The sequence below is a fragment of the Cryptomeria japonica genome, chromosome 4 (genome assembly GCF_030272615.1).
Source record: "Cryptomeria japonica chromosome 4, Sugi_1.0, whole genome shotgun sequence".
NCBI classification, from domain to species: Eukaryota; Viridiplantae; Streptophyta; class Pinopsida; order Cupressales; family Cupressaceae; genus Cryptomeria; species Cryptomeria japonica.
The window spans coordinates 300192456-300210123 of record NC_081408.1 but is presented as its reverse complement, the minus strand read 5'-3'; the positions used below and the strand labels follow the sequence as shown (position 1 = coordinate 300210123).

At 36.0% G+C, this 17668-nt stretch overlaps 1 protein-coding gene across 1 annotated transcript in view; it reads left to right on the top strand.

The window, feature by feature from the left end:
• The window catches only part of LOC131063585 (lecithin-cholesterol acyltransferase-like 4), a 102126-nt gene that overhangs the window by 67777 nt on the left and 16681 nt on the right, over positions 1 to 17668 (top strand). The window contains exons 3-8 of the mRNA XM_059219805.1: positions 44 to 135; positions 317 to 435; positions 1210 to 1345; positions 1505 to 1556; positions 4011 to 4111; positions 4476 to 4658. Of these exons, the coding sequence (XP_059075788.1) occupies positions 44 to 135; positions 317 to 435; positions 1210 to 1345; positions 1505 to 1556; positions 4011 to 4111; positions 4476 to 4658 (683 nt within the window). The remainder of the gene's footprint in view (positions 1 to 43; positions 136 to 316; positions 436 to 1209; positions 1346 to 1504; positions 1557 to 4010; positions 4112 to 4475; positions 4659 to 17668) is intronic.

Here is a 17668-nt window from a genome sequence, read left to right as displayed (position 1 = left end):
ACAGACCATGTTTCAAATAGATACTTATTCTCGCTTCTTACAGGAAAAACTGAATCCTTAGATCCAAAAACAAGGATTGAAGTGCCAGAAGACAGATTTGGTCTGTATTCTTGTGATGTCCTGGACCCAGATTTGGTATAGTTCTGGTTTAACCTTGTTTTGTCATTTCTCCTCTTTTGTCACCATTGTAGGTTCCAATAAACTACATTCATGCTTTGTTCTGTGCTTTGTTCTGTCCTTGCAACTTAATATTTTTTCTTGACTATATAAGGACTGTCTAAGCAGGAACTATTCAACTTGCATTTTATGCTTGCAGATTATTCGGATGAGTGTTGTTTGCTACTTTCATGACATGATAGAAAAGATGTTGGGTTGGGGATATGAGGAGGGTACTACACTTTTTGGTTTTGGCTATGACTTCCGTCAAAGTAATAGGTATGTTATATTTATTTTTGTGTTGAGAAACTCATATTTTTTATTTTCTTTAACTGTTGTAACACATTGAACTGTGGTTGAAATAACATGCAAGTGATAGATAACGCCATATTAATTGTTTCTCATAGACTTCACCAAAATTTGAGCTCATATCTTGATTTATGAAACCATGTGCATTTCATTCCTTTGTTGAGGGTTCTAGAGAACATGAAAAATGGAATTAGTTTTAGTTTTGACTCTCATATATTTAACATAAAATACTTTTGAAAATTTGATATGAATAGTCTTAGTATGCTTAGATATTTAGTTGCAAATAATCTATTAAATATGCCTCATCTAACATATATGAACTAAATTCTTTATTCTCTCAGTCAGTGTATTTTGGTTTCCTTTATTGCCACTGTTTGGTCTTTTCTCTCGATGATTGTTTTAGATTGTTTTGCATTTTCTGTAGAACAAGAATTTTTTAATTTTTAGTACCTAAGATATGCGATTGCAACAACATTCTGATATAGTTCAATACCTTTGAATTTCGGCTAATTTAGGTGGCAGTGAAAAGATCATTGATCCCTTTAGAGGGCTTATAAAATAATTAATACTTGGAAATGTATGAAGCTCAACAGACGTGCACATTTTGATTCTTAACAGTTCATTCGACCTTGTTACTTTTTGTCTAACAGGACATGTCCTCAAATTTCTTTTATGGATTAATGTTTAAGAGAGATTGTTGTGAATGGTGAACTAAGATAATTTATCCAATTGCCTACTTTTTAGGCTTCAAGAAACCATGGATCGTTTAATAGCGAAGTTGGAATTTATATATAAAGCTTCTGGAGGGAAGAAAGTGAATATTATAAGCCATTCAATGGGAGGTCTTCTTATAAAATGCTTTATGTCTCTGTACACTGATGTAAGGAAAATGTTTATGTTATTTGATATTTGCCATTTGTAATTTTCTTTTCAGTTATGCTTAAGATGAAACCAGAATAATGGACATCCTAGTTGTTTTGTATCTGCGTTCTGTACAGTTGATTATACAAGTAATGTAGAAAGCAATTTAATTTTGCAGGTATTTGAGAAATATGTAAACACTTGGATTGCAATCGCTGCACCATTTCAAGGTATTACAAACAGGGTCAGACAATTTTTTATGTTTTGATTGCTTACAGAATTCTTGTCCCTTTGTTTCATTGTGCGTGTCTGTAATTCAGAAACAAGGTATGCTTTGGTATTATAGTCCTTAAATCATTTATATTAGGTAGAATGAAAATAAAGAGCACATAGGAAATACTGAGAGGGTGGGGGGTGGGGGTGTGAATCAGTATTTCAGTGTTTTTTTTTTACTTCTAACTGCAAGAAATTACATAAAGCTTAAAGAGAGCAATCATCAAGACACCAACACAAGAATTCTCGTGGAAAACCCTTTCGGGTAAAAAACCACGGCATGCTAAGTTTTCATTAATAAAAATGGGCACCGACTCCAGCCAGCTGAGGCACCAACCTCAAATAACATTATTTCTTGTTTATACAGAAATTTTTCATTTTTCAAAGACATTCTTCACTCATGCGAATTTTAATTTACTGCTTCGTCAGACAGTTCAGATTCATCCCATCGTCATAAATATTGTTCCACCATTTACTGAATCTTTTCTCCACACAGCTCGATGTACCGTCTCTTTTCTGGAAACAGACTGTTGATAACGAAGTTATATACAGCCATATCTTTAGAATGAATTGCAATCGCTGGCTTCTAATACCATTTCTGCCATAGACTCTGCTTCAGACACTTGACAGAGGTGATTCAAGAGCAGTCCGTAAATCTTCAATATTTCCTAGATTTGTATCCTTCCGTATGCAAGTCAAAACATTCAAAATGCATTGTGCTAGATTTGTTTTCACACAGAAAACTTCTTTTGACAATATAAAATAGCAGCTCTAATAGAATGTTCCTCCCTATACATCCACATCAGAAAAACCAGGTCCGAAATAAAAGGTTTAGCAGCTCATGACTTCCCAATAAAAACACCCAACACACGTTACTGGAAGAAGCATATCAAATTCACAAAAAAAAAATCGCAGCCTGTTGTTTTTACACATTCAGCATTTTTAGTTGCAACTACCTCTCTATCAAACTTTGACACCTGTAGAAGGCTTTATCAGAATTTTTGATAGCATGTAAGCTAAGCTCCAAAAAACTTAACAAAAACTCCCAAGTGAATATAATTCACTCCGCAGAAAATGATTCAAAAAAACAAACAAACTTTTCTTCGAAAACACCATTATGACATTAAACGAACAGCCACCAAAAAACCATATAAGCAGGGTTTTTTAAAAACGTAAGTCCTCCTTTACTGACACGCACCCATTTAAGAAAGATACGACCCCCAAAATTTCTGTCAATGCTTGGCAGTTACGTTCTTCTACTTTTATTTTATATTGGTGCAAATCATTATAACCTCTTGTCATATGCGCTGGCTCGGGAGCTTTAGAAGAGAAAACAAAATGAACAAGTAATTCTGAACTTTCTTAACATATTGCCTGTGTTGTGCGTTTTGAATCAGAAAGTCCAAAGGAGTATGTAACAGTTTTTATTCTCACATTTTGTACCATTTCCAACAACACATAGAAAACCACGAACCAACCAAAACTTCTGACAAAGGTTCAAGGGATCCAAAATTCCTTAAGGCAGAAAGCATTACAAACAGCTGGTGATATAAATCGCCACTCAAAAATAAATTGTAGCCTCCCTATCCATACTTGACAATGATTAATCCGACTCTAATTGATGATGTGTCAATATGACTTGGCCAGCAAGTAGGTGATGTAAATGAGCAGGCAGGTGAAGTAGACAGGCAGGCAGGTAGGCAGCTCAAGTTGACACCCAAGAAGCTCAACTACACAGCCAAGTAGCTCAAGCAAGCAGAGAACCAGCTCAACCAAAATTCAAACCTCTTTTCTGAAACTCATTAACTGACCCTTGACATCAATGTCAAAAACTGCAACAAACTCCCCCTTTGTCATTGATGGCAACACAATATGTAAACAAATTGAATGCTGCTCCCCCTGACTTACTGTTCCCCCTTTGACATCAATGACCGAAACACATCTGCATAACTGAAATGGGGTATAAAATATAACAATACACTCCCTTTGGCAGTGATGCATGTAGAGTGTTTGGAAAACTAAATTTGCAATGTTAGAAGCATTTTGAATTAGTGTCCTGCAATTCACAGGTTTTTATTTGTGACAAATAGCAAATGGTAGAGCAAACATTTCTGATTAAGTCGCTGGACGTTACAGTTTTCCCCAGCCATAAATCATATGGGCCATATATACCACATATGTTGTCTGTAGATATCAAACTGTAGAACAAAGGGATAGATTGCTTATTTAAATTTTATTTAAATTTTTTGTCCATTCTCTGTTTCAGTTTTCTTTAAAGGTATTTATTATTCTTGAAAATCTATTTTTTATAAAGTGCATAGGCTGAGAGTTATTTCTTTCATTTCCTTGTAACTTATTGCCACTTAGAGCAATTAACTGTCACATCCTAACTGTTTAGTTTTTGGTCACAGGTGCACCAGGATTTATAATGGATGTTCTATTGAATGGAGTTGCTTTTGTAGATGGATGGCAAGGCGATCTTTTCATTTCTAAGTGGAGCATGCATCAGCTGGTATCACTTTTCCTTTTACAGAACACATCTCAATGTATATTGTTATTTATATATTATTGCTTTGATATCAATATTCAATGCTTTTTTGGGTAGTAATGATTAGTGTCATGATTGAAGTGGTTTAACTTAACGAGGTCATATCTTTAGAATGATATTTGATGTTTGCTAAATTCTTATGCTGTGAAATTTCCACTGAGCAACTTGATATGCATCACGGCTGGGGCTGGTTCTGAAGTTACTTTTGATTTGAATGTGCTTTTCTGGCAATATTTACATAACTTGTGAAGTGTATATTGATTGTTTTGATGTATATGATCTAGTGATAGTCAATCAGTTATTTGATTTGTGTTTGTTTTCCTTGTAGCTGCTGGAATGTCCTTCAATTTATGAGATGATGGCTTGCCCTGATTTTGACTGGCCTTCTCCTCCACTTCTTGAAATATGGCGAAATAAGAATGATGGTTTTGGCCACTCGTCAATTGAGCTTGAGTCACATGGTCCACAGAATTGTGTTAAAATCATGAAGGATGCTCTTGTCAATAATACGGTGAGGGCCTATTTTACTTTAATAGTGTTGTAGTAGATTGAGGAGTCTCACTATTTTGTATTATTTTATTTTTATGAGAGGAAACAAAAGTCATTTTGTATCTTAATTGTTGTACCTAGATGATATGCATGGTGTCATTGTCCAGGGCAAGTGCTACCGTCTCTTCCTACATGGGGTGAACTCGATATTGTTTTGAAGCTTTAGTCAGATTTTTGCCTTTTTGTTTTTGTAATTTCTATAAAGCTACATTATCAGGATTTATAAGGTAACCTTATCAATTGTTGAGAAGAAAATTTTCATTTTGAATAAGCATTTTCTTGATACATAAAATAGAAAGTAGTCCGACTGAAGAACGGTATGGAGAATTGCACTTTGAGTTTTAGAATCCAAATGTCTTAAAATACTAGATACTACACCGGTTAAATAAACTGGTTATTACTAGGACCACTTCTACTTTTTAACAGATATAATTATCTTTGCTTTCATTTTGCATTAGAACTTTGAAAATGATGAGAATGGAACTTTTCTTGTGATGAGGGGAACTCTTGAACTTTGGTAAGGCTGCCATTCTTTCACCTTTTCTTGTAAACCTGTACCATTCTCTTCGTTTCCTTGGGCTTGAATTGAGCCATCTTGGTCATGGCAAGTATCGGATTTATCTTCTCTGAAGATGAAGGTGGACAATTCTTTGTTCCTCCACATTTCTGTCAATGGATTTACTTCACCCAGGTGTAAAAATCTTCTGACCTTAAGATTGGGAGACTTCCAGACAAATTATTTAATAGCATAATTATCTCTTTAGATTCCTAGATAATTTTTTTTTTGAGAAAGGGAGTTTGATCTGATTATAACTAATAATCAATATCCCAACCTTGCAGGTGAACCACCCCCAATTTCTAATAAACTTATAAAATCGATCTCCTATGTACAAGTGGTAGTTCAACCAGTTCACACAATTCCAATTTTAATAAATCAGTAATCCCCTTTATGTAAAGTGCCAACATGATAATTGACAAGGAGTTCTACCCTTCCTGTAGTTGTGTATGGAATTCACCAATCTTTCATCCAAACCCTTCAGATCACTTTTCCAAACACAATATCTGCCTCATAAAAAATAGCATACCTTGTCGAAGAATCTTATGCTTACCTGGTTCATAAAAGTGATATATTCAGATTCAACTTCATGGGTTATCATCATGCATGTTCTTTTAGGTGAAGTTTTCTTCTCATGACCAAAAGCTGTACAATCATATGACCGCCAAATGCCTCATGTTGCATTCAGAACCATACCAAAATCTCTCATGGTGTTCTCATTTCCATGGGTGAAGTGGCATTCTGTCTTGAGTATTTGGAGGAGTCAAAATTTCCTTATCCTAGAGAGAATTTGACATCGTCCATAACTATAAAAGGTGGCAGTAGTGCTTAGCAAAAGTAAAGACAGAGAAAGCAAGATAATCTAGAGCTATGATCGAGGATTCCAGCGAGCAATAGAAAATAAATCCGCTCTTAATTAATTGTATATGAGATCAAATACTTGTTTGTGTGTTAGGTTTGATATTGTATTTCAAGATTGAATCCAGATTTGTTTGTAAGTCCTTGAGGCTAAATCTGTGATGTAATTTTTAAGATTGTGAAATTGGTAAATATCTGTTCGGTTACCTAGTCTTGAGTGAGTTTGAATTTCGCTGTGTATGTTGAGTGAATTTCTGTTAGGTTGTGTGGATACATAGTTCTTAATTGAAATCTCCAGTCTTGATTGCATTAAGTGGTAGCAGAGTGTGGTTTTGAATTCCCGAAGCTAAGGAAAGAGATGACAAAGCAAATATCTTCCAGCATTGTTTGCTGGGTATAAGATTTTCAGGGTATCAGGTTGTAGATAGGTTACCGATTGTGATAGTTTGCACTGTGAAATACTAGACTTAAGCCAAGATGCCTCCACAAAGGGTTGTGGGTAGAGGCCAAGGTGTTGCTTATAAGCAGGATAGAAATGTTTGATATGATGAGAATCAATCAAGTTAGTTTATATGTTGTTGAAGAGGACAGAAGAAGAGACAATGAACCTAAAGCAAAGGGTGATGAAGAAGAAGCAAGAGAAGATAAACCGCGTGAAGATGAAAATATTGAGATGAAGTGAGATTACTAAAGGCTATTTCTAAGGTTTTTAAGGGTTCTAGTGTTGATGTTCTTAGTTACTCAGGTAGTTTGATTCCAAAAGAGTTGTTGGATTGGTTGACTGAATTAGAAGAATACTTTGATTTTGAAGAGATCTTAGGCCCATAGAGTAATGATTGCTAAGACAAAGTTGAAGGGTCATGCTACACTATGGTGTAATAAAGTACAATTGGAAAGGAATATAAGAGGAAAGGAGAAAATAGTGAAATGGGAAAGGATGGCTTCCAATTTGAAAGCAAAATTTTCCCAATAGACTATCAATTAGATTTGCTAAAAGAGTACAAAATTTGAAGCAAAAGCAAATGAATGTGAAGATTTATATTGAGGAATTCTATATATTGACAATAACAGTTGATCACTGTGAAGCTAAGTTGTCAAACCGGAATTGGGTATGGGTAAAGTGGGTATGCTATGTGGGTATACTGTTTTTATTATTTGTTATTAACAAATTAATTTTTTTTAATATTAAATATTTTTAATTGTAATTAAATAATAAGTATATTAATAATACTGTATAATACTATATTCTTACAATTACTTGATATTAAATACTATTAATAATTAAATTAATAAATTTTTATATACTATATACAATTTACATCATATACGCTTTTAAATAATATGCTGTTAAAATAGTGTATATAACATTAAATTTAAGAACTTGGATAGCATGTGATCACCAAGTAAGATTTATAATATCATTTCTAATTTTAAATCTATAGTATTTAACTGTAATGTTTTCAAATTTTAATGCAAATTTTAATTTTTAATTTTTAAATCAATTTATAACTACAATATTAGCATTTCTAAAATTAAACTTAAAAACTTGTACTGTAATATTGTAGTTTTAAATTGATTTAAAAGTAAAAAATGAATAATATAAAAATTGAAAAACATTATAGTTAATGACTATAGTTTAAAAATTAAAAACAATATTATAAATATTAGTTGGTCAACACGAGATCTTGTAGTTGAGGGAGGATTGTGCAAAGCTAAGGGCACAGGGAACTGACAACAACAATACATGGTGCTTTTCATAGCTCAAGATTTTTAGTTTCTTTGTTTTTGTGGCATCACACACACACATGATGAAAAATGAGTAACGCTTTTTAGGGACAAAATTTATTGGTTAGGGTTTTTCAATTGAAAAAAAAAAAACACTCTTAAAACTGTCCCTGATTTTGGAATCATGTCGGAAATGCCTTGAAAAACTACGCAATTGTTATAATTGGCTAGTAGAGAGAAGAAATGTTTTAGGTTGTTAAAATGAGAACCATGGATGGTTCTATAGGGTTCTTTTGGGTGGTGCTGAATTTTGGGACACGCCATACAAGGAATTAGTAGGGAAATAGCCAGATTTGGCAACATAGTTTTGAAGTAGATCAAGAGAAGGTGCATTGGTACATCAATGGCTTGGGAGGAGGTATCTAAGAGGAATTGAATATGATTAGGTTGTAGGCAATAGCTGCATAGTAGTTTGCCTAGAAGGTAGAAGAGAAGTTAAATCAAGCATTACAGAATAAGAAGAATAAGCAGAGAGGAAGATGCAAGAGATTCTAGCGAGGAATAATGCAAGGTGGTGGAAGAGGACAAAATTAAAATGATGTAAAAACAAAGGTACTTGCTCTTATTGTAGTGAGAAATCTGATTATTTTCAATGAGGTGGAGGAAGATTTGGCAGAACCACACATGTAGATGTAAAATCAATTGCACCATTTGAACTTGTGAATGAGTTAGAGAAGTGTGGACCATTGTTTGATGAAAAGAGGATTGTTGAAACCTAATAACGACAATTGATGCATGGGCATCCTCAAGGTATCACGACAAATTTGCATTGTGCCTAGGAAGTTTAGAATCTGCGGTAAATTGTATGTTTGGTAGTTGGTTGACAGTTTTTGTAATGTCCCCATTTTGAAATAGAATTTTATAATAAAATTAAAATGTAACAAAATAAAAAAAATAAAATTAATTACATCTTAGCTGACCAAGTGTCTGAGCGCCCAATTTGGAGGGAGTTTTTAATAAAGGAAATAAAAATATACTCCACCTTGGCCAAGCTCATAAATTGTGGCGCCATATTTGGGTAGATAAAATTAAATAAATGTTGATTACTTATGGCTGGCCGACCTGGTTTACAGAGTTGTGGCCGTTGGTGAAAGGGCATATTGAAGATATATAAATAAAGGTGCTTGAGGATAATTACAATGGGAGAGAAAGATAAGGAACATAATATGAATTAGGACAGGGCTGATTACAAGCAGACATAAATGTACTATTGCAGTGGACGTGATTACACTTGAGGAGATTTGGGGAAAAGAATATGCAGACTTGAAGGATATCCATGAAGGCTCAATAAATAACCTGACCTTGTCATGCACCCGAACTAATAGCCTCCATCAGCGAAACCGCAGCAGATGATGAAATTGTCTTACACAGTAAGAAATCACAATTTCATGATATCAGATTGGGATGTGAATAAATATATAGCACTCAGGCAGTTCGATACACACTACAGTCAGGTATGAGATCCACAAACATAATGCAGTCAGTAAGGAATCGATATACATTGGATCTCTGCATGCTGATAATTAAAATATTCTGTTGATTTGACTGTCTGGATTATCCGATTTGCTAAGGAAATATTATTATTTAATGTTACTTTTTTTCTGATGTACTAAGCATGATTATAATGCACTCCTGTTACAATTATATTTTACACCTGATTGATGGTTTTTCTGCAGTTTATAGATTGTATGAAGCATGCCTGAATATTATTGAATCTTGTCTATGTTCTGAGCCGTAATAGAGGGAGAAGGAATTGCAAGTAGAGGAAAATGGTGTTGGGGTCATGTTGTGACCTTTTCACACATCGCCCCATTACAAACGGGGACCCCCCCTCTTTCCTGCTTTCTGCATTGTTTAGTTTAAGGTTTTGGCAGCATAGTGGGCAATTTTGAATTCCTGTGTCCGAGTCTCAGATTTTTGATCATGCATAATTGTCGTTTAGGGTTTTTGAAGTTATAGGATTGAGCACATAGAGTTGAGATTTTAAATGATCCTAATTTTGTCTAAGTGTAGACCTTTTGAGCGTTGACGTGTTTTGAACATCCACATCGATAATTTTAAAGCGCTAAGGTGTTTTAGGACCTTTAGGAGTTGTTTTCTTGCTCCTAGGAGGTTATTCAAGTTTATTTTGCACCTTATCCCGATAAGTTTCCTTGTTTCTCACTCAATTTTTTGGTGAATTTGCCTAAGTGCAAATGAGTTTTATTGAGTTATGAAGTTTCCTAGTGGTGTTGAGTGGAAACATCATCATATTCCAGATGAAAATCCATATTCTAAGTGTAAAAAGGTCAAAATTCTAGACTAGAGGTGCTTTTCCCCTCATATTCCTGACTACCCATGATTTTCTCCACTCAAAATATAGATTGGACATGGATTTCCCTTGAAATCAAGACATGCCTTATTTCTCACCCATTCAAATTCCAGTCTAGGGGAGATTTTCCACTAGGATGATTAAATTTTGTCCAAGTGTTAGGATTTTTCCTAACTACCTTCAAATTTCCCCTAGGGAGTGTGGATGAAGTTGCGGATAACTTAAGTGAGGATTCCTGATGACTATCGATTTTCCACCAGAGCTTTTCATGACGACTTTTTGTGGATTTTAGTGCGGACAAGTGCAAATTGAAGATTTTTAAGTCCGGATTGCTATCCAGACTGGGATCGATTTTCCCCCAGAGTGTTTTTTGGCCAAAGTGATGATTTTTAGTTGAGATTTTGACTCCCAACTTGGATTGATTTTCCCTTGGAGACAATTTTGTCCAATTTATGATGAAATTTTTTCCGGATTTTTATCCAGACATGGGTCGAATTTCTCCAATGTGCATTTTTTGAAAATTTTAATTATTTTTATTTGGATTTTTAATCCAAATAGGGATCGATTTTCCCCATGGGTCCAACTTTGAATGAAATTTAAAATCTTTTTAATGATGTGACCCAAATTTAATTGTTTTAATGATGTTGACGATTATTTAAAAAATAAAAACAATTAATAAATGATTTGCAATGAGTATTTAATGAATTTCACCTTCTAGAAGCAAATTGATTTTCCCTAGGCAACTATCAGTACAAGTGTTTTATCCCACATTGCTTGTGTGGTGAAAGTTCAAGGCAAAAGCAAGTTTAAAGGGAGTGGCCAACAATATAATATCAATATATTTGCTAAGTGTATTTCAGATAGGCGATTTTTCTCTAGCTGGCGAATTTTTGTGAAGTGTCAAGTTGACACCATTGGGCTGAAAGTTGATTTCATTGTGCATTTTTATTTATTCCCAGCCCTGGACGATTTTATTTGGCCGCCATTGGAGAGCATTTGACATCATATTCAGGCTTGTACGATTTTTCTAGAGATGGCGCCATTTTTAGAAGAGGGGCGATTTTGGTTTGGAGGTTATTTGCCTTCATTTTTGGGTGAATTTCTTCACCATTTGTGACGCCTTGGCTGGGAGATCGCTGTCAAACATTTTCAGACCTGATTTCCTCCTCCATTGCTGGCCAAGCACGTCATTTTCAGACATATACTTCATTGACAGCTCATTAGTGCCGAAGGTGATTTTGTCCAAAGGCTATTTGGAGGTGTTCTCAGTCAATTTTTAGAGCTTCTAAGTGCGGTTGCAGGTCAATTTTCAGACTTGTCTTCAGATTTAACTTTCATTTCTGGCCCTACATACATGCTTAGATTTACCCATGTTTGCTTTGAGAAATTGATTTTCATCGTATATTTCGCATTTTGAGTGATTGCAACATGATTTTAAGGATTAATTTACACAGTTGCAGGTTATCTTCAGATTTTTGGCAGCCATTGTTGACCTCGGAAGGGTGTCCTTGGACCTTTTTTTGTGTGAAAGTTATCCTTTTCACACCTTTCTGTAGTCATTTCTCAATCCGGTATACTCTTTTGTGCTCTATTTTTGTTAAATTTTCTAAATGTAAGGAGGTGTCTTCAGACTTTCTTAACTCTGAAAATAATTAATTTTATGAGCTTTCATGAGGGTTTTGTACCCTAATTTTATGTATTCACATTCTATTTTCAGAATTCGTATTAAACATGGATAAAATTCTTGATTTCCACTCCCAAATTTGTCTACATTTTAAGAAATCAAAGTTTCCTAATTCTGAAAATAGCTTGTTAGGATTGATTCGTACAGGTACGATGTCGAAGTTCGGAATCAAGGAAAGGAGAGAACAACAGAGGGTAGTTGAGACAAGATTCTTTCCAAAATCTAAGATGTCATCCAGATGGAAGGAGATTACAGACACGAACATGCATTTCCTAAACACGAGTCAGATGCGACATCGGATGTTCTGGATTGGAAGCCACATTTCTTCCCCAACTTATGTGAACATTATGAAGAGTGGCATTTATCAGGCCGCAGGATTCCCGCAATCCATACAATGCAACAAGCTTATCCTGGAGTGTGCACGATGTTATGATCCTCGCTCCCGAATGATTAAGACTTCTAAGGGTGCCATCATTGCCTACCTTGCCGAGGATGCGATTGATGAGGTGTTTGGAATTCCACGTGGAGTGGACATGAAAGATATAACTAAGGATGAATATGAAGAAAGATATAAGAAGAAGATGGATGCGTGCAAGACCATAGTGAACAAGGAGTGGATGATTGATCTTAGGTTTCATCATTCCAAGGCTACCAAGACACTCGTGCACAAACTTCATCACAAGCTCTTGTGCTTTTGGAGATAGTCGTTGATGAATTCCCCCTGGTAATGTCTTGGTGATATGCATTGTGAAAGTATCATTGACTATCTTGTAGTACTTCTTAGGTGGATGATATAATTGGGCATAGGAATCACATACTCTTATCTCTCCGGGCCCTCTCCCAACAATGCCTCTATGTGGTAGTCCCGCATACTCATAACATCTAGCTAAAGAATATATAGCATATGAGCTCATGTGGAATGACTTAGTAGGGACTAACCTCCTTAATTGCACATCTAGGTGATTACTGATAATTCTGGCCCTGTTGAACATCCCTTTCCCTTGTACGATTACTTGTATAAAGAAAAACATCCACTTGTCGAAAAAGAAGGCTTGAGAGGCACCTACAACTCGATTAAGCATGGTTATCAAGTCTTTGAATTCTTCTTGGAAATCAATTCTGTGAGGTGTATTGGGTATCTTATTCAGGCGAGGCCTACTTTTGAGCAACCAATTCTTATTGACGAGAAATTTAGACAAGTATCAAGATCATCTTCGTAGATAGACTTGGCTCCTTCTAGGCTCTAGTAAATCATATCTCTCTACTCTGGAAGATGAAAAGCTTCACTTATAGCTCCCTCTAAGAGATAGGCGAGGACAGTCCCATCCTTGGCCACAATTGTCCTTGAATGTGAATCATAATGCTTGGCACATTCGATCATTAGCTCATGACACCTGACTGCGCGAGGGAAACCTGCCGCTTTGATGATTCCACTCTCAATTATCTTCTTGGCAATGGGTGATGGCTTGCCGATGTAGGGTGCTTCACGAAACTTCTTCACATTGAAGTTTCCTAGGTTGGTGTCTCCAAAGTTGCTCCACCTCGATGTGATCTTCGTTTCTATGTCGTCACTCCTTTGATCTTCCTTAATGATGGCTTGCCAAGTAGAGGATCCACTTGCCTTGGGGTTTGCCATTCATCACCTATGGGAGGGTTTAAGTTAGGGCTTTAGGTATGGTAACAAGATTTGATTGATTCAAGGTCTAAAATGATAACTTGTATTTCCTTAATGAATTATGAAATTAATCCTTAATTATGACTAATTTTCAAATCAGAATTGCAATGATGAATCAACTTTTAAAGGAATATTAATTTTGCAAAAAGAGTATTCTTTAATCTGATTTTCACTAAATTTCCATCAAAAATAATATTGCACTCACCTTGAATTGATGAAATCAACCTGAAAAGAAAGGGGGAGATGATAACTTGCAGATGAAATCACCTTCCTTTTGGATGACTCGCAGCACCTCTTGAGTTCACACCTTGAAAGAATCAGGTCTGCATCCTAGAATGTGATGTATTCGCCTTAAGGGATCTGCTATTCTGCACTAAAATTTGCTCCTTATGCTGCTGCTGAAGTTTGCTCAAAGGAGAAGAAAATGTTTTGAAATGATGATTTGATTTGAAGAATCTTCACTCCTTATATAAGCATCTCATTGGAACTCACACCTTTCCACCTAAATGGCCGACTTGCCTTAAGCAAACAAAAATTAAAACATATGATGGCCGACTTTTACTCTTTTAAACTTCAAATTTGTTTTGGCGCCAAAGGTGTAAGTAGTTGCGTTAATGCATCAATACTTTTAGGCCGACTTGCATAACACTCTCTCCAATTGATTTTGCTCTTGTACCTTCAAGAGGTACATGCCTCTAACACAAGGTCGCTCCTGTACCCTTGGAAGGGTCTCGAGCAAACTAGGACATGCTGAAGTTTTATCATTTATTAATGAAGGCAAGCTCAATACTTATGATCTTTAGGAACCTTGAGATGTTTGAACACTAGGATCACCTTGAAGCAAACATTCAACACACCACCATCAGCAAATCAGTCATTTCGCTTTGGTACCTCGGGAAGGTACATGACCCTCTAAGAATTTCGCTCTAAACCCTTTGAAAGGGTCAGGAGCGAATTTGCTCATTTAAGCTCAATTCACACTCCTTTTCTCATGATCTTGTCTTAGACTTGACCTTTGAATCTTTCTCACATCAAGATCATGTTAATTTGCCTTAATTTTGTTCAAAATGATATTCTTTCATCTTCTTCACTCATCTCCTTGACTCACTCAAACTAAGCTATCAGACCTTCAAAAGCAAGACCACATTAAGGCTTCTTCCTAGACTTTTGACAAGGTGCAATGACTCTCTCAGCAAGACCTAAACCTAACTGAGAGGAGGCTTTTAAAAGAAACCCCAACATCGACTCACCTGACCTAGACCATTCACCTACTCACCTCACTCAAAGGCTAAGAAAGTAGAGAAAAGCCAAGCAAAGAGCATGCAAAACCCAAAAAAGAGAGGGGTCCCCATTTTGATGGGGCGATGTGTGAGATGGTCGCAACACTAACCAACCAAATGACCATTATAGAAACATTACATAATTACTTTAATAAGGGAGAGTAGCTCCTTATGTGGTATTGACTGTAAGACCACTGAAGAAAGGAGATGGATTTGATTCCAAGAGTGAGTTTATCCAGTAACGTTGCTCATAGGATGACACCAAGAGAGAATGAGGAGTTGAATAGACAAGTGCAAGAGTTGTTGAAAAATGGCTGATTAGGAGAGTAAGTCCTTGTGTGATATTGACAATACTAATGTTAAAGAAAAGATGAATACAAATGTGTATTACTTCTGGAACAATTAATAAGATCACTATCATGTAAAGGTTTTTGTTGCCAAGGATGGATTATTTAATGGATTGCTCGAGTGGCACAACATATTTCAGTAAAATAGATCTGAAAAGTGGTCAGCATCATATTAGAATTATAGAATGCATGAAAGGAAAACAACATTTAAGACTAAGGAAGATTTATATGGGTGGATAGTTATGCTGTTTGTTTTGATAAATCCATTATGTTATTTAGACTAGCAAATGCAATATTATAAGTTGTGGTTTGTCACACCAGCTTTAGGAGGTCTACAAGTTGCATGCTATGCAATTGAATTTTGAACCAATGGATATTGTCATTAATGGTATTATTTGTCCAAGGGAGGTTCATGTTTGGAGCTGCATCAAGTTTGGAGACGTATCTTGGTGCCCATTTGAAGGTAGTCATGTACATGTTTTAAAACACTACATTCAATTCCAAGGCATAATCGAGGTGAATTTAAACCATGTTAGAGGTAGGATCCTTATCCCATGACACATGAAGCAATGCAGTATGTTTTTGGTTGGTGCTTCATTACTACATCCATAACTATAAAAGGTGGTGGTAGTGCATGCAAGGTAAAAGACAAAGAAAACAAGCTAGAGTTGTGATCCAGAAGTCTAAGAAGAGGTATAGAAAGAATAATTATTCTTAGAGAATTTTATTTGAGACTTGTTGTGACGTATTCACACATTGCCCCATTGCAAATGGGGACCCCTACTTTTTGCTTTCTAGGGTTAGTTTAGTTTGCTTGGTTGCCTGATCTTGGCTATTGACCTTTTGCATTTGGAGGGTCTTCAGGGGGCTCATTAGGATAACAGGCTCTGCTTGAGTCAGGTGGATCTACTCAAGAGGTCAAGTCAATTGAGTGATTAGGGGTAATTTAGATCATTCCTAGGGGTTTTTTGTGTACTATCTGGTCGCACTTCAAGTTGCTAAATCAAACCTTGGTTGAATGCATAATGTCCTCCTAGGTCCCATCCCTTACATCAAGGGCATAGCAAATCGCCTTGAGAAGTCTGGAATGTCATCTTGATCTTCAAATGTCTTGAAATTTGGCTAAGTCTAGAATGTCATCCTGATCCTGAAATTTGACTAATGTCATCCTGATCCTGAAATTTGACTAAGTTTGGAAAATTGAAGAATCCTCCAAAAACTAGATTTTGCATTATAACTCTTGGAGGTCCGAAACCACTATCAAACATCCTGACAATATATGGAATATAACTTAAAGTATAAGACTTATACTTAAATGTTATATTCCATATATGAATCCTGACGGAGAGGCTAAAATGTCAAATTTCGCACCTGACCCTTCCAAAGGGTCCAGAGAGAAATTTCACAAAGGACCTAAGATTTCACTAAGTTAGTGAGTGGTTGAGCGAATTTGCAAAGTTATGAAAGGAAATGCATCAAAGGGTTGAGTCTAAGGCAAAGTCAAGTTGAATCCAAGGTGAATTGAGTCTAGAATAGGAATTTCGCTCCTAACCCTTCTAAAGGGTCCAGAGCGAATTCCTCTATAGGACACTCTACATTGATCAAAACTATGAACTAATCCATGTCCTAGGTATTATTGAAGGCAATTCACTTGTTTGGATGAAGAAATGTGAAAATGAAGTCAGGATTTGAGCCAAAGGGTGAATTTCGCTCCTGACCCTTCCAAAGGGTCTAGAGCGAAATTCTTGTATGACCCTATTTCTTCACAAAACCTTGAACTAAATGCCAACTTGAGGAGCAAATTCACTTGATCATGATGGAAGGAGGCTTGAGAAGTTATGTCCAAGGCATGGGAAGGAGAAAGGAAGTGTGAAATCAACCTAGAATATGAATTTCGCTCTTGACCCTTCCAAAGGGTCCAGAGCGAAATTCTCCATAAACCTCATTTCCTTCCTTGTTTTGGCCAACATCTTAGTTCCTTGGGCATATTTGGAAGTGGATTGACATGTTTTTGCCGTAGGAAGTGATTAGAAGTGGAGGAGTGAAGGATTTTGTCCTAAATCATGAATTTCGCTCTTGACCCTTCCAAAGGGTCCAGAGCGAAATTCTTCAAAACACCTATTTCCCCCGTAGATGAGGTCAAGAACTTGGTTCTTATGGCGTGGATGGAAGTGAAGTGATGTGTCCTTGCCTTTTGAGGTGGATTGGAGTTGAAAAAATGAAGAAATGAGCTCAAGACATGAATTTCGCTCCCGACCCTTCCAAAGGGTCCAGAGCGAAATTCCCAAAATCTCCTTTTTCTCTCAATTTTGTGTCAAGCCAAGTGTGGATCAGGGTGAATTAAGATTGAAGATGTCCTTAAGCATACCTTTGATTATCTTGTGACCATCAAATATGAAGGAATTGAGCTAAAAATTGAATTTCGCTCCTGACCCTTCCAAAGGGTCCAAAGCAAAATTCTCTAAAGGTCCTGTCC